Genomic DNA, 25176 nt, shown 5'->3' with positions numbered 1-25176 from the left:
TGAATGTCAAGTCCAGTCCCTGAGAGGTACCATAAGTTTGCAAAATGACAAATGGATTTTTTAAAAGGGGAATGAAAAAGAGCCTGCAAACCACAGCCTGTGGCCATGTTTCCTGAGAAAATTCTGGAACGGTGTTCTTAAACTTGTCTATGGCTGCTAACCCTAACCCTAATTCTGTTCATAATTCTAATTCTTTGGCAGTCTGGTGAAGCCTATAGACCCCCTTCTCAGAAGAATATTTTTAAAAGCTTAAAATAAAATACATAGGAATATAAAGGAAACCATTTATATTGAAACAGTTCTCAAAATATTAAAAAGAAAAGAAAAGAAAAGAAAAGAAAAGAAAGGAAAAGAAAAGAAAAGAAAAGAAAAGAAAAGAAAAGAAAAGAAAAGAAAAGAAAAGAAAAGAAAAGAAAAGAAAAGAAAAGAAAAGAAAAGAAAAGGAAAGGAAAAAAGCTCACTGACCCCAGCTTAAGAACTCCGGTCCTGGAATATGTAATTAAACAGATGATTGGCAAACGACTTTATAGAAAAGTGTTGATTACAAAGAGCCGCGTGACTTCGGGAGCAAGTCTTGACAGACTAACCTCATTTCCACCACCACGCCCCCCCCTTTTTTTACAGCATTACCAACTAATGAATAAAGGAAATGCTATAGATATATTTTACCTAGATTTTAGTAAAGCTACATGCTATTCTTGAGGAGAAGATAGAGATGGATTTAACCATCGTATGATCGGAAGCATTTGGAATTAGCTGGATGGCTGGGCTCAAAAATCGTCACTAATGGTTCAATGTAATTTTGTCAGGAAGTCTCCAGGGGAGTACCTAGGGGAAAGTCCCTGTGCCGTTTAATATCTTTATTATTGTTTAAAGGCACAGATGGTATGCTCATCAAATCTGCAGATGGCATAAGCTGAGAAGTACACAAGTCAGTAGCACAATGTGGCAGTCATCACTAATGCTCCTTTTATCCCTACTGGTACACACACACACACACACACACACACACGCACGCACGCACGCACGCACGCAAGCACACAACGTCCACTGTAGCCAGCCCAGCCTTGACCCTGGATTGTTGCGTAACCAGAGAGAAAGGATTACGAGGGAGCTGTCAGTTGACTGGTCTTGTCGCTCCCAGTGAATCCCAGGAGGCGTCTCCTTAAACCACCTCTGGCTTTGTCTTCAAGGCTACTCAAGCCATCCCCGTGCTCTTTGCTTCTGGCTTCTCATGGGGTCCTCTGTGGCCAGAGCCGGGCTCCTCCTGGCACTCGAGCTAGCGCTCCTGGACCCAGCTGGCTGCCTACAGCACCGTCCCGGCTGGCGCTTCTCTTCTTTTGAAGTGGTGATTCCCCGCCAGCTAAGCAGCCGAAGAGCCCTCAGAGGATCCAGCGGCGCTCTTGCTGAAGTCCCCGGGAGGCTCTCCTACTCGCTGCGCTTTGGTGGCAGAAGGTACGTGGTCCATATGCGGGTCAAGAAGTTCCTGTTGCCCAGACACCTCCCGATCCTAGTGGACGATAAGCAAGGAGCTCCCCAAGAGGAGTATCCATATGTCCCGAACGACTGTTACTACCATGGCTATTTGGAAGGGATCCCCGCGTCCATGGCTGTCTTGAACACCTGCCAAGGGGGTCTCCGAGGGACTTTGCATTTGGATGACTTCACCTATGAAATCGAGCCTCTCCACAGTTCTTCCCAGTTTGAACATGTGTTATCCCAGCTGGTGCCAGAAGAAGGGGAGGCTGGGCAGAATCTTTTTCGATGCAGTTTAACAAATGAAATGAATGAACAGCTTTCCTACTCAGTGACTGGCCTTCGTCCTCGGGCAGGTCCCTTTAGCCACTGGTGGCCGCACATCCGCTATTTAAAAATTGCGATTTGCGTTAGCAGCTCTAGAGTGGACACTCATAACAGGAATCTTACTATTCACATTGACCAAATGGTGACTTTGACTCATATAGTTGATTCCATTTATAAGCAGTTTCGGATTTTTACAGTCCTAGTTTTTCTGTATCTTTGGCAATATTCCGATAAAGTACCGCTAATAGGATCTTCATCTGAAATAGCAGAACATTATGGATTGTGGAAAAATTTAGTGATCTCTAACAACTTTCCACATGATACTTCAGCCCTAGTTACTGGAAACAAGGCAGGGGAAACTGGTTATGCTGCTTTTCCAAACTCAATATGCAATGGCAACTGGGCAGCAATATTATTATGGTTTCAGGATGACAGGGTCTTTTATTATTCAGTAATCTTGGCGCATTATATAGGTCACAACTTTGGCCTACCTCATGATCAGATCTACTGTCATTGTATCCGAAGGTCACATTGTCTCATGGAAGACCATCCACTTTTTTCTGATTCTCTCAGTAATTGCAGTTATGGACGGTTTTTTGATTTAGTTAATTACTGGGATCAATGTTTAAACAGACTTCCAAACGTTTATGATAACTATGCTTATTCATTTCGTCTTTGTGGTAATAAGAGAATAGACATAAACGAACAGTGTGACTGTGGTTCAGTTAAAGAATGTCTTGAGGATCCCTGTTGTAGCATGAGGTGTGAGCGGACCCCTAATTCTGACTGTGCTTATGGACCATGCTGCGAAAGCTGTCACTTTAGAGCTTTGGGGTTACTTTGCAGGCGTGCATTCAGCACCTGCGATCTTCCAGAGTTCTGCAATGGAAGTTCTGCCTTCTGCCCTCTAGATAGCTATGTCCAAGATGGAACGCCATGCACCGCAAATGCCATTTGCTTTAAAGGGAATTGTACTGACCGACATATACAATGCAGAGAAACGTTTGCTTCTACTCGTGTTGTAAATGCTAATGATGCCTGCTACGAACAGTTGAATGTGAAAGGAGATAGATTTGGAAACTGCGGAGTGGAGACTCAAAAGAAAAATGATTCTAAAGGAGAGAAGCAGAAAGAAATAAAATACATTACTGTGCCTTGTCGACAATCAACTGTCAAGTGTGGAAGGCTGCAATGCGAAGGTTTGCAGACAATGCCAAATTTAGATGAGCACATTACAATTCACCAAATAGTAGTAAAGAAGGACAGAAGAGATATTACATGTTTTGGGACAGAATATCACTATGGGACAGGGTGGATAGATTTTGGAATGGTGTGGGATGGGTCAAAGTGTACCAAAAGCACAATGTGCTTAAATCAGATATGTGTTCCTATAGCACAGTTGCGTTTTGACTGTAGTCCTGAGAAGTGTAACTATAGAGGTGTTTGCAACAACCATAAAAATTGTCATTGTCAGTTTGGCTGGTCTCCACCATTTTGTACTCTGTTGGGTTATGGTGGAAGCCTAGACAGTGGACCTACTGAAAACGATGACACTGATTTTATCCTTTTTGCAATTTTGGTTTTTGTCCTTATTCGCATTATTTTATTCTTCGTATCATTCAGTATGGCGGTTGTGGCATACATCCGAAGAACTACGAAAAGTAGCACCAGCATCATGGACTAGGGTCTTTTTTCCCCTCTAAGGCCATCAACAACTTGAAACACCCCAAAAGGAAAATGAACGTTCTGACAACAAGGTGATTTGGTTCTGAAAGCAAAAAAATAAATTTCTTTGATACTTGGTTCTGTTCTGTGTGGTGAAATAGTGTTCTCACATGTGACCTACTAGTACCCTTTATGCCATGTTGGGGGAATGAAGGAACTCTGTGAAGGCAGTCACTTTTCCAATTCAGGTGCTTAAGCATTATCTATCTGTGAAGGTGGAGGATTGAGTAAATCAATCAAGCCACTCTGCAGACTCTTAATTAAGGTAAGTTTCAAGATGCTAAGCCCTGATCTGGTAGGTAAGAACACTTCTCTATTGAACCAACCAATAATATGTTTTAGATTAAGTGAGAAAAATATTTCATCACCATTACTGGAAGTATGTCCAGATTAGCTGAGGAAACCTGGTCACATCCTATGAGTTGTCCATAAAATATAAAGCCAGTGCATGCTCAAGAGACTCCCAAAGTCTGGTACCAGGGAGGAGATCCAGACAGGGAATGGCTTGAGTTAAGGAAGAAGTAGAAGGCTGAGACTGGGTCCTGGGGCTCTGATCTGCCTCCCTTCCTCCCAGCCCCCAGTTGATTTCTTCTTAGGATTTTTGCTGAAAAAAATCTCAAAATCTTGAGCCAGAACTGGCTTGATATTTTATAGGCAATCCATACGGTGCGATCAAGTTTCCTCAGACAATCTGACTATTAAACAAGTTGATAGAGGACTTTTACCTCCCTCCCAACCCCACTCAGTCTAAAGCGATAGTTACCATTTGATGGTTTCTCTTAGGGGTTTGAGACTATGGCCAAAGGAGTTCTTGCAAAAAAAAAATTAATGGAACATTAAGCACTAAACAATTGCCCAAGTATGTTATAAATATAATTTTCCTCTATGACAACAAGCACACTCATGTTTGAAGCAGCATAAGCTCGTTTCTGCAGGGATGCAAAACATGATAATGTGCACGGTGATTGTGATTTTGGTGTTTGTGCAGAGATTACATCAAACTTGGACCATTTCTTTCTAAGCCAATGTGTTCTTGCATTTTCTCATCAAATTTCTCTATAAATTTCTCATTATCATTAAATTGTTTCCAAACTGTGACAAGGTCTCAACATTTGAAGGCAAATTGGTTGATTCCCAATGGATGAACTGATGCACAAGCATACCTTCACTTGTCTTCTGTACACTGCACCAGAGTAGTCCCCTCATGCCCCTCTGTGACCCTGGAATTGGTTGTACCTCATCAGCTATTATCATTTAATTGAGATATTACAAACATTTGCATTGTTACAGAACAAATGTCCAAATGTCCGGCTGTTTGAAAACTGATTGCTGGGCGCATGTATTGCGAAACTATCTTGAAACCATCATGGAACATCAAAAAACATTCTGCAGAAACAAACCTCATACTACCTCTCATTGCAAAAAGACTTTTCTGATTTAAACTTATGCTTCACTTATGTTAGATTTTTAAGTGAACTGGTTGTCAACACTGGTCAGTCATTTAGTAGACATTCTGTGAAAATGTAGCCAATATGCCAGTAGTAGAACAGTAGAAAGTCATGTCTGAAGAGATCCTTTCTTTACAAAGGTTAGTTTAGATATAAACATTGTTAAAAACAAAAAAAATGCAATTATACTTTGCATATATTTTTAATTTAACACAGTGCTTGTCATTAGCTAGTAGAAAAATAAATATTTTACATGATAACAAACTATTTTCATTGACTGGTTAGGTAACTAAAAATAAAAAATAAATGTCCATTTCTCAGCAAGACAGCTTATAAACATCTACCATTTTCCACCTCACATTTGTGTGAGCAATTATTTTTATTTTATTCTTATGTTAAATGAAATAGGGAAACTGGATGTAGAATCAGATTTGACTCAGTCAAATCAAGTATTGACAACCTTTATTTAAATAAAAACATTGAACACTGAAGTAAAGTTTATATATGATTATTACATTAAACATCTTCCAAGTTGTAACTTATCTCATTAAAAATATTTCTATCCAACAAATTTTGTAAACTAAAAATATTTAATATGAAGTCTTACAGGTAAAAGTAGGTATATGAGTCTTGCTGGATGACTTATTTTCATTATTATAGAATATACCACATAAAATATTCTTAATTTATAATTGGTTTTCCAATTTTATATTTAACTTTCAGAATTACAGATAAAACAAAATATATTTTGTAATTACAATTATATAATACACATTTTAATTTGGGGACAAATTTTATCATTATAGTTATTGTAAGTACCTAATGAATACATCTAAAAAAATACCATGAGCAGTTTATTAAATTACCCTGGAAGCTCAAAACACATTTTTATTGTTACTGGAAAGAATTTATGGAACAAAAGTTGGGAAATGCTGGTTGAAAGCCTATTATAGATTGGTTTAATAGAAAAGGGTTCTCACCTATTTAAGGTATCAAGACTTAACATCTTGATGATTAAATAATTAATTCAACCACCCCCTCCCACATCCTTACAGAGAGATTTGAAAACGCACATACATATTTGGATATAGAAAGTATTTGGGTTCCATAGTGAAGTGGAGAGATTTCAGGGGTTCTATAAATTTAATAGGAAAAAATAATCACATCTTTGTTTTTAACTAATCTTTAATGGAAATTTGTCATTTCCTTCCATTATTGTGAAATTTTATTCTGAAGAGCTCTATAGTTAAGAACACCTAATTTTAAAGGATTATTTTGGAACAGAAAAAAATATAAGCAATCTTCTAAGATTGTTTATACTCATTTAGAGGCAACAGGAGAGAGACCGCATGACAGAGTATGTCTTTCTAATATGTTTGTCAGAATATTATTTTGTCTTGCTTATTTGTATGTGTATCATATCCTCCTACCAGATTTATAAATTCATTCCATGAAAGTAGGGATCACAACCTACCTACACTTTGTATTTTTTCCCTAGTATCTACCACTGTGCTCTGTGCACAATTTGGTTTAAACAATCTTTTTAATTGAATTGAACTAAATTGAAATGGATTTGAATGATAATGTAGAGAAAGAATGAATGTGTAGTCATGCAAAACATATTTCCATATTAGTCATGTTTCTAAAAATTCAAGAATAATACAGTTAAAAATGTATGCTTCAATCTGCATTCAGAACCCATCAGTTCTTTCATTGGAGATGGATAGCGTTTTTCATCATAAGTTCTTTGGAATTATCTTAGGTCATTGCATTGCTGAGAATAGCTAAGTCATTCACAGTTGATCATCATACAATGTTGCTGTTACTATGTATAGTGTTCTCTTGGTTCTGCTTGTTTCACTTTGCATCAGTTCATTTAAGTCTTTCCAGATTTTTCTACTTGCTCAACATTTCTCATAACACAATAGTGTTCCATCAGAATCATATACTACGACTTGCTCAGCCATTCCCCAATTGATCAGCATCTTCTCAATTTCCAATTCTTTGCCACCACTAAAAGAGCTGTTATAAATATTTTTGTACATGTTGGTACTTTTCCTTTTTGTTTTTTTTTTAACTTTCTGAGATACAGACCTAGTATTGCTAGGTCAAAGTCCTCTGGGCCATGTTCCAAATTGTCCTACAGAATGATTGAATCAATTCACAACTCTACCACCAGGGCATTAATGTCTCAATTTTCCCACATCTCCAACATTTGTCATTTTTCTTTTCTGTCATTTAACCAATTCGACAGATGTGGAGTGGCACCTCAGAGTTGTTTTAATTTGCATTTCTCTAATCACCAGTGATTTCGAGCATTTTTATTTGACTATTGATAGTTTTGATTTCTTCTCCTGGAAACTTCCTGTTCATATCCTTTGACCATTTATCAATTGGGGAATGGATCTTTTCTTTTTATAAATTGATTCGGTTCTCTATACATTTGAAAAATGAAGCCTTTATCAGAGAGACTTGCTACAAAATTTTTTCAAAGTTATGATTACTGTGTATTTCCCTCCATTCTATCCCCCACCTGTTTATTCTATTTTCTCTCTCCTTTCACCCTGTCCATCCTCAAAAGTGTTTTGCTTCTGACTACTGTATTCCCCAATCCACCCTCCCATCTATCAGCCCCACCTCCTTCTCTTATCCCCTTCCCCTCTACTAAGATAGATTTCTATACCCAACTGAGTATGCATGTTATTCCCTCTTTCAGCCAATTCTGATGAGAATAAGGTTCATGCACTCTCCCCACTCACGTTCCCCATCTTCCCTTCCACTATAAAAGCTCTTTTATGCCTCTTTTATGTGAGATAATTTATTCCATTTTTTGTTTCCCTTTCAGCTTCACTCAATGCATTTCTCTTTTTTGTTCCTTAATTTTATTTTTTAGACAATTGTCCTATGATATTCATCTCACACATGTGCCTACTAACTGCCCTAATAATGAAAAAGCTCTTAAAAGTAACAAGTATCATCCTCCCATGTAACAATGTAAACTGTTTAACCTTGTTGAATCCTTTATGATTTCTCTTCCCTGTTTACCTTTTTGTGCTTCTCTTGAGTCTTATGTTTGAATATCAATTTTTTTGCTCTGGTCTCTTCATCCACAATGCTTGAAAATCCTCTATTTCATTGAATGTCTATTTTTCCCCTGAAGATTATACTCAGTTTTGGTGAGTAGGTGATTCTTGGTTGTAATCCTAGCTCCTTTGCCTTCCAGAATATCATTTTTCAAGCCTTCCAAACCTTTAATTTAGAAGCTGCTAAATCTCGTATTACCCTGACTGTGGCTCCATGATGGTTGAATTGTTTTTTCCTGGATGCTTACAATTTTTTCTCCTTGACTTGGGAGCTCAGTAACTTGGCTATAATATTCCTGGGAGTTTTCGTTTTCCATGATAGTTTATTGAAATAAGATGTCTAGGGTCTTTGTTTGCCTTTAGGTAGTCCAATAATTCTTAAATTCCCTCTCCATTTTCCAGGTCAGTCGTTTTCCCAAGGGCATATTTCACATTTTCTTTATTTTTTCATTCTTTGGACTTTGTTTCTTGATGTCTCATGGAGTCATGAGCTTGCCAAATTCTAATGTTTAAGGAATTATTTTCTTGAGTGAGTTTGTGTAGTTCTTTTTCCATTTGGTCAATTCTGCTTTTTAAGGAGTTCTTCTCTTCAGTAAATTTTTGTGCCTCTTTACCATTTAAACTATTCTGTTTTTAAGGTGTTCTTTTCTTCAGTATTTTTGTGTCTCCTTTTCCAAGGTGTTGACTCTTTTTTTCCATTATTTTCTTGCACTGCTCTCATTTCTTTTGCCATTTTTTCCTCTACCTTGCATATCTGATTTTTTTCTCTCATTTTTTTATTTTATTTTATTTTTAATTTAATTTATTTATTTAACGTATTTTGTTTTCAGCATTGTTTTTCACAAGAGTTTGAATTACAAATTTTCTCCCCATTTCTACCCTCCCCCCCACTCCAAGATGGCATATATTCTGGTTGCCCTTTTCCCCAGTCAGTCCTCCCTTCTGTCACCCCACTCCCCTCCCATCCCCTTTTCCCTTCCTTTTCTGTAGGGCAAGCTAAATTTCTACTCCCCATTGCCTGTGTATCTTATTTTCTAGTTGCATGCAAAAAACTTTTTTTTGTTTTTCAATGTCTGTTTTTAAAAACTTTGAGTTCCAAATTCTCCCCACTCCTCCCTTCCCACCCACCCTCCCCAAGAAGTCAAGCAATTCAACATAGGCCACATGTGTATCATTATGTATAACCCTTCCACAATACTCATGTTGTGAAAGACTAACTACATTTTGCTCCTTCCCAACCCCTCCCCCTTTATTGAGTTTTCTCCCTTGACCCTCTCCCCTTTTGAAAGTGTTTGTTTTTGATTACTTCCACCCCCATCTGCCCTCCCCTCCATCATTCCCTCCTCAGGCCAAATCTGATGAGAGCAACATTCACTCATTCCCCCCTCACCTGCCCTCTCCCTTCTTCCCACAGAACTGCTTCCTCTTACCACCTTTATGCAACATAATCCACCCCATTCTATCTCTCCCTATCTCCCTCTCTCAATATATTCCTCTCTCATCCCTTAATTTGATTTTATTTCTTTTAGATATCTTCCCTTCATCTTCAACTCACCCTGTGTCTGCTCTCTCTCTCTCTCTCTCTATACATATATATACACATAGATATATACACACATACACATTCACTTATATATATACATAAACATATATACATATATGCATATTCCCTTCAGCTACCCTAATACTGAGGTCTCATGAATCATACATGTTATCTTTCCATGTAGGAATGTAAACAAAACACTTCAACTTTAGTAAGTCTCTTGCAATTTCTTTTTCTTGTTCTTTTTCTTGACTACCTTTTCATGCTTCTCTTGATTCTTGTGTTTGAAAGTCAAATTTTCTACAGTTCTGGTCTTTTCACTGAGAAAGCTTGAAAGTCCTCTATTTTATTAAAAATCCATATTTTGCCTTGGAGCATGATACTCAGTTTTGCTGGGTAGGTGATTCTTGGTTTTAATCCCAGCTCCATTGACCTCCAGAATATCGTATTCCCAGCCCTTCAATCTCTTGATGTAGAAGCTGCCAGATCTTTGGTTATTCTGATTGTGTTTCCACAATACTCAAATTGTTTCTTTCTGGCTGCTTGCAGTATTTTCTCCTTGATCTGGGAGCTCCGGAATTTGGCGACAATATTCCTAGGAGATTTCTTTTTGGGATCTATTTGAGGAGGTGATTGGTGGATTCTTTCAATTTCTATTTTGCCCTGTGGCTCTAGAATATCAGGGCAGTTCTCCTTGATAATTTCCTGAAAGATGATAGCTAGGCTCTTTTTTTGATCATGGCTTTCAGGTAGTCCAATAATTTTTAAATTATCTCTCCTGGATCTATTTTCCAGGTCAGTGGTTTTTCCAATGAGATATTTCACATTATCTTCCATTTTTTCATTCCTTTGGTTCTATTTTATAATATCTTGATTTCTCATAAAGTCACTAGCTTCCACTTGCTCTAATCTAATTTTTAAAGTAGTATTTTCTTCAGTGGTCTTTTGGACCTCCTTTTCCATTTGGCTAATTCTGCCTTTCAAGGCATTCTTCTCCTCATTGGCTTTTTGGAGCTCTTTTGCCATTTGAGTTAGTCTGTTTTTTTAAGGTGTTGTTTTCTTCAGTGTATTTTTCAGTATTTTTTGGGTCTCCTTTAGCAAGTCATTGACTTGTTTTTCATAGTTTTCTCGCATCCTTCTCATTTCTCTTCCCAATTTTTCCTCTACTTCTCTAACTTGCTTTTCCAAATCCTTTTTGAGCTCTTCCATGGCCTGGGACCAGTTCATGTTTTTCTTGGAGGTTTCTGTTGTAGGCTCTTTGACTTTGTTAACTTCTGTCTGTATGTTTTGGTCTTCTTTGTCACCAAAGAAAGAATCCAAAGTCTGAGACTGAATCTGGGTGCGTTTTCACTGCCTGACAATATTCCCAACCAACTAACTTGACCCTTGAGTTTTTCAGTGGGGTATGACTGCTTGTAGACTACAGAGTTCTATGTTCCACGTTTGGGGGGGATGTGCCAGCTCTGCCACACCAGCACTGCTCCTTCCCCAAGAACCCCCAACCCAGACTGGGCTTAGATCTTCAGCAGGCTGTGCACTCCTGCTGTGATTGGCCACTTAATTCCTCCCACCAGGTGGGCCTGGGGCCGGAAGTAACAACAGCTGTAGCTGCCCCACCTCCGCTGCCCCTGGGGCTGGAAGCCAAACTGCGAACTCCTTCCATTCCCGCAGCTTTTTCCACTAACCTTCTCCGCTGTCTTTGGTGTTTGTGGGTTGAGAAGTCTCGTAACTGCCACAGCTCACTGATTCAGGGAGCTAGGGCCCGCTCTGCCTGGCTTCTGGTCTGGTTGGTCCACGCCGCTCAGGCTGGGCTCTGCTCCACTCCGTTCCCAGCTCCCAGGTCCCAGCTCCGCGTGGGATAGACCTCACCCAGAGACCATCCAGGCTGTCCTGGGCTGGAGCCCTGCTTCCCTCTGCTGTTTTGTGGGTTCTGCAGTTCTAGAATTGGTTCAGAGCCATTTTTTATAGGTTTTTGGAGGGACTCGGCAGGGAGGTCACGCTAGTCCCTGCTTTCCAGCCGCCATCTTGGCTCCACCCCCCGCATATCTGATTTTTTAAAATCCTTTTGGAGTGTTTCCAGGAGCTCTTTTTGGGTGTGAGACCAATTCACATTTTTCTTTGAAGCTTTGGATGTAGAAGCTTTCACTTTGTTGTCTTCTTCTGAGTTTGTGTTTTGATCTTCCCTGTTACCATAGTAACTTTCTATGGTCAGTATCTTTTTTTATTGTCTTGTGACTTTTAACTTTATGTTGAAGTTGGGCTCTGCTCTCAGAATGGAGGAGGCTCTGTTCTAAGTTTTAGGGTTTTTTGTGCCACTATTTTCAGAGCTAGTTCTGGGAATTTGTAAGTTTTTAGTTCTTCCAAGGTAGTGTGATCTAAGGAGAGGTGTGTTTACTCCTCTCCTGGCCTGTGCTTGGTCTGTGAATGACCACCCATACTCTTTTCTTCCCTGGAACTGTGACCAGGGTACCCTACTCCCCTGTGGCTGCCAGCTCTGGTGTGCTAGTGCTCCCCCTCACCATGGGACTGTTACCCAGATCTGCATACATGCAATGCAACAGAGTCCTGCCCCCAGTGCCAGCTAAAGTACCCCTGTAATCTCCTTCTAACCAGTTGTGTTTTATCTTTTACTCCTCAAAAACTACTCAAGGCTCTCTTTGGACTTATTATGGAGCTACTCTTCTGGATATATCTCCTAGGTTTCTTTTAATCCATTTGCTAGGATGAGGGTTATTTGAGTCAACCCAAAACCGGTTAATACAATAAACATGATTCTCTAGCCTTAATATATTTTATGGAGTGATCATATCTCTATTGAATCAAGCAATCAAATACATTTCACTAATGTACACCCTGTGGGTCTTCTCAAAAATGCATTCCAATTTAGAACTCCGAATCTGAGAATCTGACAACTTAAGAGTTTCTAGAAGCCCTTTTACTGGAGTTTTCAAGACATTTCCCTTAGGTATGGTATAACTTGCTGCTGCTGGACTCCTTATAGGGGCCCCAAATTACCTTTCCTCAATGTGTTTGTCAGTTTTTGATGCAGACCTGAGTTGCTAATGACTGCTGCTCCTGGGATGCTACTAGGTTGCTGACAAGAAATACAAATTTTCTTGCCTGTGAAGTTCATAAAGTCATTCTCTGGTCAAGGGGAGAAGGGAAGAAGATAGAGGCTCTTCTCCTACTCCCCTCTCCCTATGAGATTCCCTCTATTTCTTTTTTTAAAAATTATTTTATTTTTAATGGAATAAAGCAAGCTTTTTCATAACATAGCATAAAAAAGATAGTTGCATATGAAACTGCAAATCACTGATACTATAAGTAATTTGGGAAAGCAAGGAATAGTTTACTTATTAGATTTATGGAAAAGTAAAGAATTCATGACCCAACAAGAGATAGAGAGCATTACAAAATGCAAAATGGATAATCTTGATTATGTCAAATTGAAACGTTTTTGTACAAAAAAAGCCAATGCAACAAAAATTAGAAGGGAAGCAGAAAATTGGGAGAAAATATTTGCAACTAGTATCTCTGATAAAGGCCTCATTTCTAAAATATACAGGGAACTGAGCCAAATATATAGGAATACAAGCCATTCCCCAATTGAGAAATGGTCAAAGGATATGAACAGGCAGTTCTCAGAGGAAGAAATTAAAGCTATCTATAGGCATATGAAAAAAATGCTCTGGATCACTACTGATTAGAGAAATGCAAATCAAAACAGCTCTTAGATACCACATCTCTCCTGTCAGATTGGCTAAAATAACAAAACAGGAAAATGATAAATGCTGGAAAGGATGTGGGGAAATTGGAACATTGTTGCATTGCTGGTGGAGTTGTGAGCTGATCCAGCCATTTTGGAGAGCAGTTTGGAACTATGCCCAAAGGGCTATAGATATGTTCATACCCTTTGACCCAGCAATACCACTTCTAGGGTTGTATCCCAAAGAAATCACACAAGCGGGAAAAGGACCCATATGTACAAGGATATTTATAGCGGCTCTTTTTGTGGTAGCCAAGAATTGGAAATCAAAGGGATGCCCATCAATTAGGGAATGGCTGAACAAGATGTGGTATATGAAGGTGATGGAATACTATTGTGCCATAAGAAATGGGGATGATACGGACTTCATAACAACCTGGAAAAACCTACACGACATAATGCTGAGTGAGCGGAGCAGAGCCAGGAGAACGTTGTGCACAGCCACAGATATATGGATTCTGTGAGGACCAACCCTGACATACTTCGCTCTTCTCAGCAACATAAGGTGCAAGGACAACTCCAGGGGACTCACGATGGAGAATGCCATCTTCATCCAGAGAAAGAACTGTGAAGTTTGAATACAGATTGAGGCGCACTACATGCTCGCCTTTTTTTCTTCTCTTTTGTTTTTGTTTTTGGGTTTTTTTTTTGGTTCTGTTTCTTCTTTCTCGTGATTCATTCCATTGGTCAAAATTCTTCTCCACAACTTGACTAGTGCATAAATTAATTCAATGCGAAGTTATACATGACAGTTATATGAGATTCCATGCCGTCTTGGGGAGGGAGCGGGGAAGGAGGGGAGAAAATCTGGAACTCAAAACTATGTAGAACCGGGTGTGGTAAACTAAAAATAAAAAATAAAAAAAATTCCAACAAAAAAAACCTGCAAATCAATATGTACAACTTACTATTCCTTTTAAATATATAATAAAGTTATCATGTAATTTTCTTTTCTTTTTCTTTTTTTTCTTCCTTCCCCCCACCCTATCCTAGAGATGGGTACCATTGGACACAAATGGGCAAATGCATATATGTATAGGTATACACATATGTATATATATTATATATATGTGCTTATTCTATACATACTTCTATTTATCAGTTCTTTCTCTGGATGCAGATAGCGTCTTTCTTCATCTGTCCTTTATTTTTAATTTGTGCATTTATAATAGTCAAGATGACGTAGTCACTCAAAGTCATTCTTAAACAGTTACCATACAAAATGTTCTCTTAGTTCTGCTCACTTCTCCATTCACAATCTCGTGCAAGTCTTGCCATGCCTTTCTAAAATCATTGAGCTCATCATTTCTTATAGCACAGTAGTATTCCACCACAATCATATTCTACAACATGTCAAGCCATTCCCCAGTTGATGGGCATCCCTGGAATTTCCAGGTCTTTGCCTCCACAAAAAGAGCTGCTATAAACATCCCATTCACATTCAAAGTTATAATTACTATTTGTGAATTTCCTTCCATCTTATTTTTACTTACTCTTTGCTTTCTCAGCCTCTCTTTTTACCCTATCATTTTATCCCTCTTGGGGTCCTGGATTGGAACTGTCCTCTCTTCGAGTCTGTCAAGCACTACAATGCTGATTCCAAACTAACTTGCTATTTTATTGAAAACTCACAGCATGATACAAGGTGTTCACTAGTTTAATACCCTTAATTTATTGATTCAGTAGGTATGTTCTCACCTTATAAATTTATCAGGGTCAGAATATCTTATTTATTACGTTAAGTGGAGTACAACGATTAACTCAATCCTTACATTGTACTTCCTTGTTGTGTTCATTATTGTTTTGTTTGCCTGTATTTCTAGTCTCGGTTTCTGGTTTGAGACCTTGTGACAAGACCACCTCCCATGGGTTTGGTAGGCCTTGCCCCTTCTGTCACATGGAAGTCATTGACACTAAAATTCTAAATGGAGTGTCTGGGACAGGCCCTACCTCTGATATAATCCTTGTATTCTACTTTTTCTTTAGGTACCCCAGTTGTGATTAATGACTTAGGCATGTTTCTGTGTCCTTCTCCTCATGCACTACCCAAGGGAGTAGAGATGGGGGGTTGGTTTGATACCATGGTGAGACTTTGATAGCCCCTAATTGGATGTTGCTCTGATTTCAGGCTTCCAACAAATTCTATCCTCCCCCCAAAATACATACCTGGCCATTGAACTCCCCTTTTCTTTCACCATAGACTCTTTAAAGTGCACACAGCCCTGCTGGGTCTCCCTGAATGGTAACTATAGGGGCCAGCACCATCTCCTGCTATTTACTCAATAGGCCAGGACAGAGTACCTGTTTCAGGCCCAGATTACCAGAGTTAGAGCTTCCTTCTCCCCTGCTGTGCCCCTTCTCAGAGTGCGCAAACTCACACAAGGTTGGGCCAGGTTCAGGCCCCAGGGGCAAGCATCCATTCAGAACATCTACAGGTTTCAAACTATCTACCAAATCTCATGCTTGGTTTTGTCTGCCTTGGTGCTATCCCTTTCTCAGCACCTTCAGGCTTCTAATTGTGCAGTCTTGCTCTGGATAGAGAAATTTGTTGGGTCTCCTCTTAATCATTGTTATATTTGTTGCCCTTTTAGAACTTTATTGGGATATAGGTGGAAGAACTGGGGGCTCCTCTACTACCTCTTATGCAGCTGTCTTAACAGGAAATAGATTGACTTTGTTTTGTGTCAATTCACAGAATGTTCTCATTCCTCCCTCTGTTCTTCCTATTTGGTACTTTTTTGTGCAAAATAATACTCTAGTAGCTCATGTGTCACAGGTTGTGAGGAGTTTTTTAGTCATTCCCTGATTGATGGACACCAACTTCCACCTTTTTGCTATCACAAAAAGTGCTGCTGTAAATACTTTTTAATATAGTGGACTTTTCTTTCCAGCTATAACTTATCTGAAATATATAACTAGGAGTGCAATCTCTGGGTGTGGATATATTAGTCATATTCTTGATATAATTCTGAATTGTTTTGCAGAAGTGTTGGTTGAATTCACAGCTTCCCCAATAACAATAATAATGATTGCTAGCATTTATATATCATTTTAAGGTTTAGAAGGTGTTTTATATATGTTACCCCATTTGATTCTCAGAATTAACCTGTGAAATAGGTGCCCTTATGATGCCCATTTTACATTGGACAAAATCAAGGCCAAGAAGATGACTTACCCAGAGTCCCATAGGCAAGATTCAAACTCAAGTCTTTCTGAATCAATCTCCAGAGGACAAAAACACACTGAATTATCTAGCTGCCTGTCTTTCCATAGCTACTCCAAAATTGACTTTCCAACTCTTTTAATTTTTGTCAGTTTCCTAGATGTAAGGTAAAACCTCAAATATGTTATGCTTTGCATTTTTCTTATTATTAGTGATTTGTAACATTTTTTTAAGTTTTGTCTTCCAAATTTCCTCTTCCCTTCCTCCCTTTCCCTGCCACCTCCTTGAGAAGGCAAGTAATTTGACATAGATCATACATGTGCAGTGATTTAAAACATTTGCATATTAAAGATGTTGCAAAAGAAAAGCAGACAAAAAATAATAAATTTTTTTAAAGTATGCTTCAATCTGCATTCAGACTCACATCAGTTCATTCTCTGGAGGTAGATAGGATTTTTCATCATAAGTCCTTCAGAATTGTCTTGTATCGCTGAAAATAGGTAAGTCACTCACAGAAGATCATTGTACCACATTGCTGTCACTGTATACACTGTTTTCTGCTTGTTGTACTTTGCAACAGTTCATGTAAGTCTTCAAAGGTTTTTCTGGAGGTATCTTACTCATTATTTCTTATAGCACAAAAGTATTCCATCACAATCGTGTACTACAACTTGCTCAGCCATTTCCCAACTGATGGGAAATATATACATGTATGTATATATTTTATGTGTTAGTTTCCCATACATATTGTATATCATAGATCTCTGATGTAAAGGTTCCCCCCAATTTACTACTTCCCTTCTTATCCTAGTAATGTTGACTTTGTCAGCCCCAAAGTATTTCAATTTCATATAACCAAAATTATCTGTTTTATTATAATGTAGAACTGGGCAATCAATGAAAGACCCCCTCTCTGCCATGCAACTTCTTCCTCAGAGCATGCATGTATAGTCTACCTCCTTCTGGAAGCTCATGATGACATGGAATTTAGGGGCCTGACACTTCACTTCACAATATGTGTGGGTATTATCCAACTGTTGCCTGTCCGTTTACTGTGGCAAAGAAAAAAACCTTTTAACTTTGCTAATGATCTAGAACTGGGTGTGTTTATAAGAGATACTACTAACTGGCCCAATTGCTCTCTTGTTTTCTCCTCACTAGACTGGACATGCTGCATTTTGAACACATGGTCCCTATCACAGTTCAGGTCTATGGGGTCTCATACTTCCCAGTGACACAAAAGAGAGAGTCAAAAATGTGAGTGCTACACCTGATTTTACCAAATACAAGGCCAGCAATGATCAGAATTGGATCTAAATAGAGGAAGAAATTACCCATTTACTAAAGGACATTACTGACTCACTGAGAATTGCACAACATTCAGTGGAGAAATTAATTAGGACCAAAATCCCATGGCTTTTTCCTCCCTTTCATTGACACTTCCCTGCTACTTAGTGAGAGATTTGCTTCAATTAGTTGAGACCTATGTGTTTATGAGAATGTTAATTAGAAATGAAAATAGTTGAAAGGTGGCATTTCTATCAAATTTCTGGTTGCAGACAATCACTTTGGGCCTGACACCAAAGTACCAAATGGACAAAACTGTTGTTGCCCTTGCTACAATTTTCTGCTTTCTTTATCTGGGGTTAGAAATGTATTAGAGACAGGAGGCTGACAGAGTCTTGCAGCCTAACCAGCAAAGGATAAGGGAAAGCAAAAGTAGCCATTTTGTATTGAGTGTCCCTCATATGATCTCAGTCAGCACCAAGGAGTAAGCTGTTCCTTTATCTACCCTGGCAAGAACACATCATCTTAGAGGAGCATCTGTTTGGAACAACAATTACCAATATAAAGGAGAAAAAGAGAATTTTCTTCTTAAAATGTGTGTGCATCTACTTGTCAAAGGGAGCTCCAAAGCCAGTGTGTATATGGCTGTTGTTTTTAATGATAAATAAAATGTCTTAAACATAAGAATACATAAATAACAGGTGACGTGTGTTTTTTTTAAATCATTAAATGAAAAAGGAGAAAAAAATCTATCCGCTGGAAAATTCCTTACACAGAAGCTATTCCACATTAGTTATTTAGTCATTTGCTATTATCAGTATTTTGCATCTTCATGCCAAAAAAATAAGGGCTATTTTCATTCCCCCCACAATTGTTAACCAGAGAAAGTAGACAGCTAGGTGGTGCAGTGGATAAATAGCTGGGCTTAGAGCCAGGAACACTCCAGTTAAAATCTGGCCTCAGATGCTTACTATCTGTGTGACCATCACTGTCACTTAACCACTGTCTGACTCAGTTGCCCTAAGTGTAAGATGGGGATTATAATAGTACCCACCACCCATAATTGAGAGGATCAAATGAAATATCATTTGTGAAAAGCACTTAGCAAAGTGCCTGACACATAGTAGGTGCTTTCCTTTATAGTAGCAGTGGTATCGTGCAAGTCATTGTTAGTAAGGGGACAACAACAAAGTAGGGGGAAAAAAAATCTAAAGTATTATATAATGAGGACTCCCCTACAGTGTAGTCAGTCCTGACCAGTAGCATAGCCAAACCATAAGTGAGCATGAAATGAACTGAAGATGTGAATACTTTCATTGTGCTCGAGTACTATTCCATAACAAAATGGAAGCATCTCACCAGTTATAGATGAGTGTTTTATATTTGCTTTTTGCCAGTGATAGCTTTAGCACCAAGTCACACAACAATGTATTACTGACTAGTACAAGGTAACAAAAAGGAAGAAACAAACTTCATCTCTAAGCCTAAAACTTGAATTAAATCAAAGACCTACTGAAAACTGAAGAGGGAAAAACTGAAGGCCCTGGGGCCTTCCTTTGGTTTAAACTCCATAATTTATATCTAATAACAAAATGTCCCAATGTCTTAAATGATTTGGATAAAGAGATGAGTATACTTAGACAGGGATTCTGAAAAGCCCTTTTTTGAGTTTGACAGTATGAAATAAGTGCTGATCAATTACCTGACTTTCTAAAATAAAATAAAGCAGAACCAATAACAAAACAAAGTTAAAAAAGATGAAAAGAAGCTGAAACTCTATATTTAATGAATGAACACATACAATTTAACACTTGGAGGCTAATTTTGTTGGGTGAGTCTACAATTGTATTTTTACCGATATTTGTATTTATACATGTAGTAAATACCAAAACAGAATAATTCAAAAAGGCTGGTATGATGAGGAATAGACAGCAGGCACCTGGTCAGCTTTGGCCTATCATGGAATGTTGAGCCATTGCCCTAGAAACTTCTGAAGAAATATGGCTCAACAGGGAAAGGACTTAAGGATATATATAAAAGAAGACACTACCTGCATCCAGAAAAAGAACTGATAAATAGAAGTATGTATAGAATGATTTTACATATGTGTGTGTGTGTGTGTATATACATATTTGTGTCTAATGTTAGCCATCTCTAAGGTAAGGTGGGGGGAGGCTGAGTGGGAAAGGAACAAAAAAGGGAAAAAATGTTACATGATAATTTATTATATATTTAAAAGATATAGCAAGTTGTACATAATAGATTTGCAGTTTCATGTGCAATCATCTTTTTTCATTCTACTGTGCTATGGAAATGCTTATTTTATTTCATAAACTGAAAATAAAATAAATAAACAAAATTTTAAAAACAGTGAAAGGACTTGAAACTTTGGCTGTAAATTCTGGGTCTCCCCAGCCTCTCCCACCTCCCAGCCACAATCAAGTGGTGCTATATGGTTTTTACCTATCAAAGAAAGTGACTAAAACTCTACCTTCTTTGCAAAAGTAGAAAGTGGCAGATCCAAGTTAAGTTTCATAATTATTGGCTTAAGCATTTCATAGTAGGTGATGAAATACTAGATATTTTACCAGATTCTTCTTAAACATAAATCTTAGCCTCTTTTGTTACTAATAATAATAATAAGAGGGGGCGGAGCCAAGATGGCAGTTGGAAAACAGGGACTCGCTTAAGCTCTCCCCCAAATCCTTTCAAACACCTGTTAAAAATGGTTCTGAACAAATTTTAGATCTATAGAACCCACAAAATAACAGAGGCAAACAAGTCTCCAGCCCAAAATGGCCTGGATGGTCATTGGGAAGGATCTATCACACCATGCTGGGAATGGAGCGCAGCCTAGTGTGGGACAGACCAGACCAAGAGTCCAGCAGAGCAGGCCTTAGAGCCATGAATCACTGAGCTACAGCAGTTACCAGACTTCTCAACCACAAATGCCAAAGATAACAGAGCAGGTTAGTGGGAAAACTTCTGGATCAGGGTGAGAGGAGTGTGTGGTCTGGCCCTAGCCCTGGGGGAGGTGGAGGTGGCACAGCAGCAGCAGCAGGAAGCTCTTGCAGCTGCTTCCAGAGCTCCAGAGGTGGCTGCTTCCAGCCCCAGGCCCACCCGGTGGGAGGAATCAAGCAGCAGATCAGAACAGGAGTGCAGGGATTGCTTTGCTGACACAGAGGCAAGGTTCTCTTCCTTTGCCCTGCTTATATCTGGGCCATGGTCCTGTTTGGCAGTTCTTGGGGGAGGAGGAGTGCTGGTGCAGCAGAGTTTGCAGTGACTAGAATAGAAGTAGCTCTGAAAACAGCAGTGCAAGGCCCCTAAATACTCTCCATTCTGAAGGCACTCATACCCTAACAAAAAGCTCAAGGGTCAAGTAGTTGGCTAGGAATATAACCAGGCAGCAAAAAAGGACTCAGACTCAAACTATAGAATTATTTTTAGTGACAAAGAAGATCAAATCATATAGCCAGAAGAAGTCAACAAATACAAAGAGCCTACATCAAAAGCCTCCAAGAAAAATATGAATTGGTCTCAGGCCATGGAAGAACTCAAGAAGGATTTTGAAAATCAAGGAAGAGAAGTAGAGGAAAAATTGGGAAGAGAAATGAGAGTGATGAAAGAAAATCATGCTAAAGGAGACTCAAAAAATACTGAAGAAAATAACACCTTAAAAATAGACTAACCCAAATGGCAAAAGAGCTCCAAGAAAACAATGAGGAGCAGAATGCTTTAAAAGGCAGAATTAGCCAAATGGAAAAGGAGGTCCAAAAGACCACTGAAGAAAATACTACCTTAAAAATTAGATTGGAGCAAGTGGAAGCTAGTGACTTTATGAGAAATCAAGAAATCATAAAACAGAACCAAAGGAATGAAAAAATGGAAGACAATGTGAAATATCTCATTGGAAAAACCACTGACCTAGAGAACATATCCAGGAGAGATCATTTAAAATTTATTGGACTACCTGAAAGCCATGATCAAAAAAAGAGCCTAGATATCATCTTTCAAGAAATTATCAAGGAAAACTACCCTGATCATCTAGAACCAGAGGGTAAAACAGAAATTGGAAGAACCCACTGATTGCCTCTTGAAAAAGATCCCAAAAAGAAAACTCCTAGGAATATTGTCACCAAATTTCAGAGTTCCCAGGTCAAGGAGAAAATATTGCAAGCAGCCAGAAAGAAACAATTTGAGTGTTGTGGAAACAACAATCAGGATAACACAAGATCTAGCAGCTTCTACACTAAGGTATCGAAGGGCTTGGAATATGATATTCTGGAGGTCAAAGGAGCTAGGATTAAAACCAAGAATCATCTACCCAGCAAAACTGAGTATAATACTCCAAGGCAAATATGGATTTTCAATAAAATAGAGGACTTTTAAGCTTTCTCAGTGAAAAGACCAGAGCTGAATAGAAAATTTGACTTTCAAATACAAGACTCAAGAGAAGCATGAAAAGATAAACAGGAAAGAGAAATCATAAGGGATGTACTAAAATTGAACCATTTTGTTTACATTCCTACATGGAAAGATATTTGTAACTCATGAGACCTTTCTCAGTATTAGGGTGGTTGAGAGGGAATATACGTATACATACATACATACATATATATACATACATACATACATACATACATATATATATATATATATATATATAGACAGAGGGCACAGGTGAGTTGAATATGAAGGGATGATATCTAAGAAATAAGATAAAATTAATTGGTAAAAGAGAAATATATTGTGAGGAGAAAGGGAGAGATAGAATGGGGTAAATTATCTCACATGAAAGTGGCAAGACAAAGCAGTTCTATTGGAAGGGAAGAGGGGGCAGGTGAGGGGGAATGAGTGAATCTTGCTCTCATCAGATTTGACTTAAGGAGAGGACACTCAACTGGGTACCTTATCCCACAGGAAAGTAGGGGTAAGGGGATAAGAGAGGGGGGAAGATAGAAGGGAGGGGGGGAGGAGGCAATCAAAAGCAAAAATTTTTGAAAAGGGACAGGGTCAAGGGGGAAAGTTGAATAAAGGGAGACAGGACAGGATGGAGGAAAATACAGTTAGTCTTCCACAACATGAAGTGTTTTGCATAATGATACATGTGTGGCCTCTGTTGAATTTCTTGCCCTCTCAAGGAGGGTGGGTAGGGAGGGAAGAAGGGAGAGAATTTGGAACTCAAAGTTCCAAAAACAAATACTCAAAAAAAAAAGTTGTTTTTACATGCAACTGCGAAATAATATATACAGGCAATGGGGTATAGAAATCTACCTTCCCCTACAAGAAAGTAAGGAGAAAGGGTATATGGTGGGGGGGAGTGGGGTGACAGAAGGAGGGCAGATTGGGGAAAGGGGCAATCAGAATATATGCCATCTTGGCATGGGGGGAGGGTAGAAATGGAGAGAAAAATTGTAACTCAAAATCTTGTGGAAATCGATGTTGAAAACTAAAAATATTAAATAAATAATAAAAATATGGGGAAAAAAGAATGATTATGAAATCTTGAAGAAGAAGAAGAAGAAGAAGAAGAAGAAGAAGAAGAAGAAGAAGAAGAAGAACTAGCAGTTATATAATGCTTTGAGGTCTGCAAGGTGTTCAGAGGCAGCTGGTAGTACAAGGGATAGAGCCCCAGCCTACAGACACAGGCAGCATGGTGCTATGTGTAAGATATATATATATATATATATATATATATATATATATATATATATATATATATATATGTATATATAAGTATATTGTGTATATAAAGTTCAGTTTCCACACAGTTGGAGCCATAGGGCCCCAAGCTTGTGACATAAAAAGCTTGACCAGTCAGTAGTGTATGGAAGGATCTCAGAAACCACAAAATGGAGCGCAGCCCCAGGCAAACTGGCTCAAACTGGCCAGAGTTAACTCCTGGTCAGCAACAGTACAGCAACTGCTTGGTAACTGGAATGGGTATATAGGGAATGTTGTAACCTGGAAGGATCCTGACCGGTCCTGATCCAGAAAGGGGGGCAATGGGGGGGGCGGTGTTTGCAGTTACTAATCCTATAAAAGCTTACTCTTGTACCCAGTGCACTCTTCCTTTCTGAGGAGTTGTGCCCGCTTCTTGAGAATGGAAAGGGGAGACCCTTCAGCCTCTTGAATAAAACGCTTGAGATGCCAACTTCAAAATTGAGTCTAGGGTCTTCTTTATAACATACGGGTAGAGAATGCTGGGCTTGGGAGTCTGACAGATCCGAGCTTAAATCTGGCCTCAGGCACTGGCCTATGACCCCAGGCAAGTCCCTTAAACTCTATCTACCTCAATTTCATCATCTGTAAAATGGGGATAGTAATAGCATATATTTCAAAGGGTTGTTATAAGGATAAAGTAAAATGAGATAGTATTTGTAAAGGGGACAGCAATAACTATGTATGTGGCACATACTGTTTGCCAGGTACTGGGCTAAGCACTTTTTATAAATACTATCTCATTTGAGCCTCACAATAACACTTCAAGGAAAGTACTCTTACTAGTTTTCCCATTTTAGATTTGGAGAAACTGAGGCAAAAAGAGGCCAAGTGACTTACCCAGTATCACCTGGCTAGTCCATGTGTATAGAGATAAATAGATATAGATATATATACATATGTACATTTGTGTGTGCACATATAGATGCATATGTATGTATATATGTATTCATTGAGGAATACGGAGTGTTAACCAAAGTATCTTAGGGCTGTAATAAGCAATTTACTGTCAATTCGGTAACATTTTTATAGTCTTTAATAATTATTACAAAGCTTTTAACTCAGTTCCACATTCATGGTTCATCCAAATAAGTATACGTAGGTGATAGTAATGGGGTGAAAGATTTTCCCTCTTATGCAAATACTCAATCACATTTAAGTGGGTAGAAATGATAGTAGTTATCTCTCTGTGTATTGATGTCTATAATAATGGTAGGGTCCAAACAACCAGGGATGTGCCTGAGCCAGCTGTAACTGTCAAGAGAACTGATTGTGAAATTTTCAGTGTGAAATCTTACACCTCAGAAATAGGCAATTGCTACAAGTCAGGGCTCGATTTATTGTTTTGTTGATTGTCTAGACTAAGAAAGTATTGATAATACAGGTTATACCTAAAAGTGTATGGATACATTTTTACCGCTCAGAGAGCCAGTTGTTAAACATTTACCAGCACACATCCTCGTATTGCTCTAGCAAAGTCGCTTGAGCACAACTAGAGGGCAGTAAGAGGCTCAAGAAATGAAGTCATGACCACATTGGAGGCCTGGGGATTATAGGATATCAATGATAATAATAATTATTTATTCTCATTATTAAACAATAAGCATTTCTGTAGTGCATTAAGGTTTGCAAAGTGT

At 38.6% G+C, this 25176-nt stretch overlaps 1 protein-coding gene across 2 annotated transcripts; it reads left to right on the top strand.

Annotated features, from left to right (window-relative positions):
* The first annotated feature begins 1097 nt into the window (after positions 1 to 1097).
* LOC118827886 (disintegrin and metalloproteinase domain-containing protein 20-like) lies at positions 1098 to 3606 on the top strand. Of its 2 annotated transcripts, XM_036734220.1 has the most exons (2): positions 1098 to 3002; positions 3427 to 3606. In XM_036734220.1, the coding sequence occupies exons 1-2, from the start codon at positions 1235 to 1237 to the stop codon at positions 3504 to 3506; spliced, it is 1848 nt and encodes a 615-aa protein (XP_036590115.1). In that variant the 5' UTR covers positions 1098 to 1234; the 3' UTR covers positions 3507 to 3606. The 2 variants fall into 2 exon arrangements, with proteins under 2 accessions (XP_036590115.1, XP_036590114.1); XM_036734219.1 differs by having other exon boundaries at positions 1098 to 3605.
* Positions 3607 to 25176: the final 21570 nt, after the last annotated feature.

Source organism: Trichosurus vulpecula, chromosome 8 (assembly GCF_011100635.1).
Source record: "Trichosurus vulpecula isolate mTriVul1 chromosome 8, mTriVul1.pri, whole genome shotgun sequence".
Classification (NCBI taxonomy): domain Eukaryota; kingdom Metazoa; phylum Chordata; class Mammalia; order Diprotodontia; family Phalangeridae; genus Trichosurus; species Trichosurus vulpecula.
Note: the sequence above shows the minus strand (reverse complement) of the source record. Positions and strands in the feature narration are given on the sequence as shown.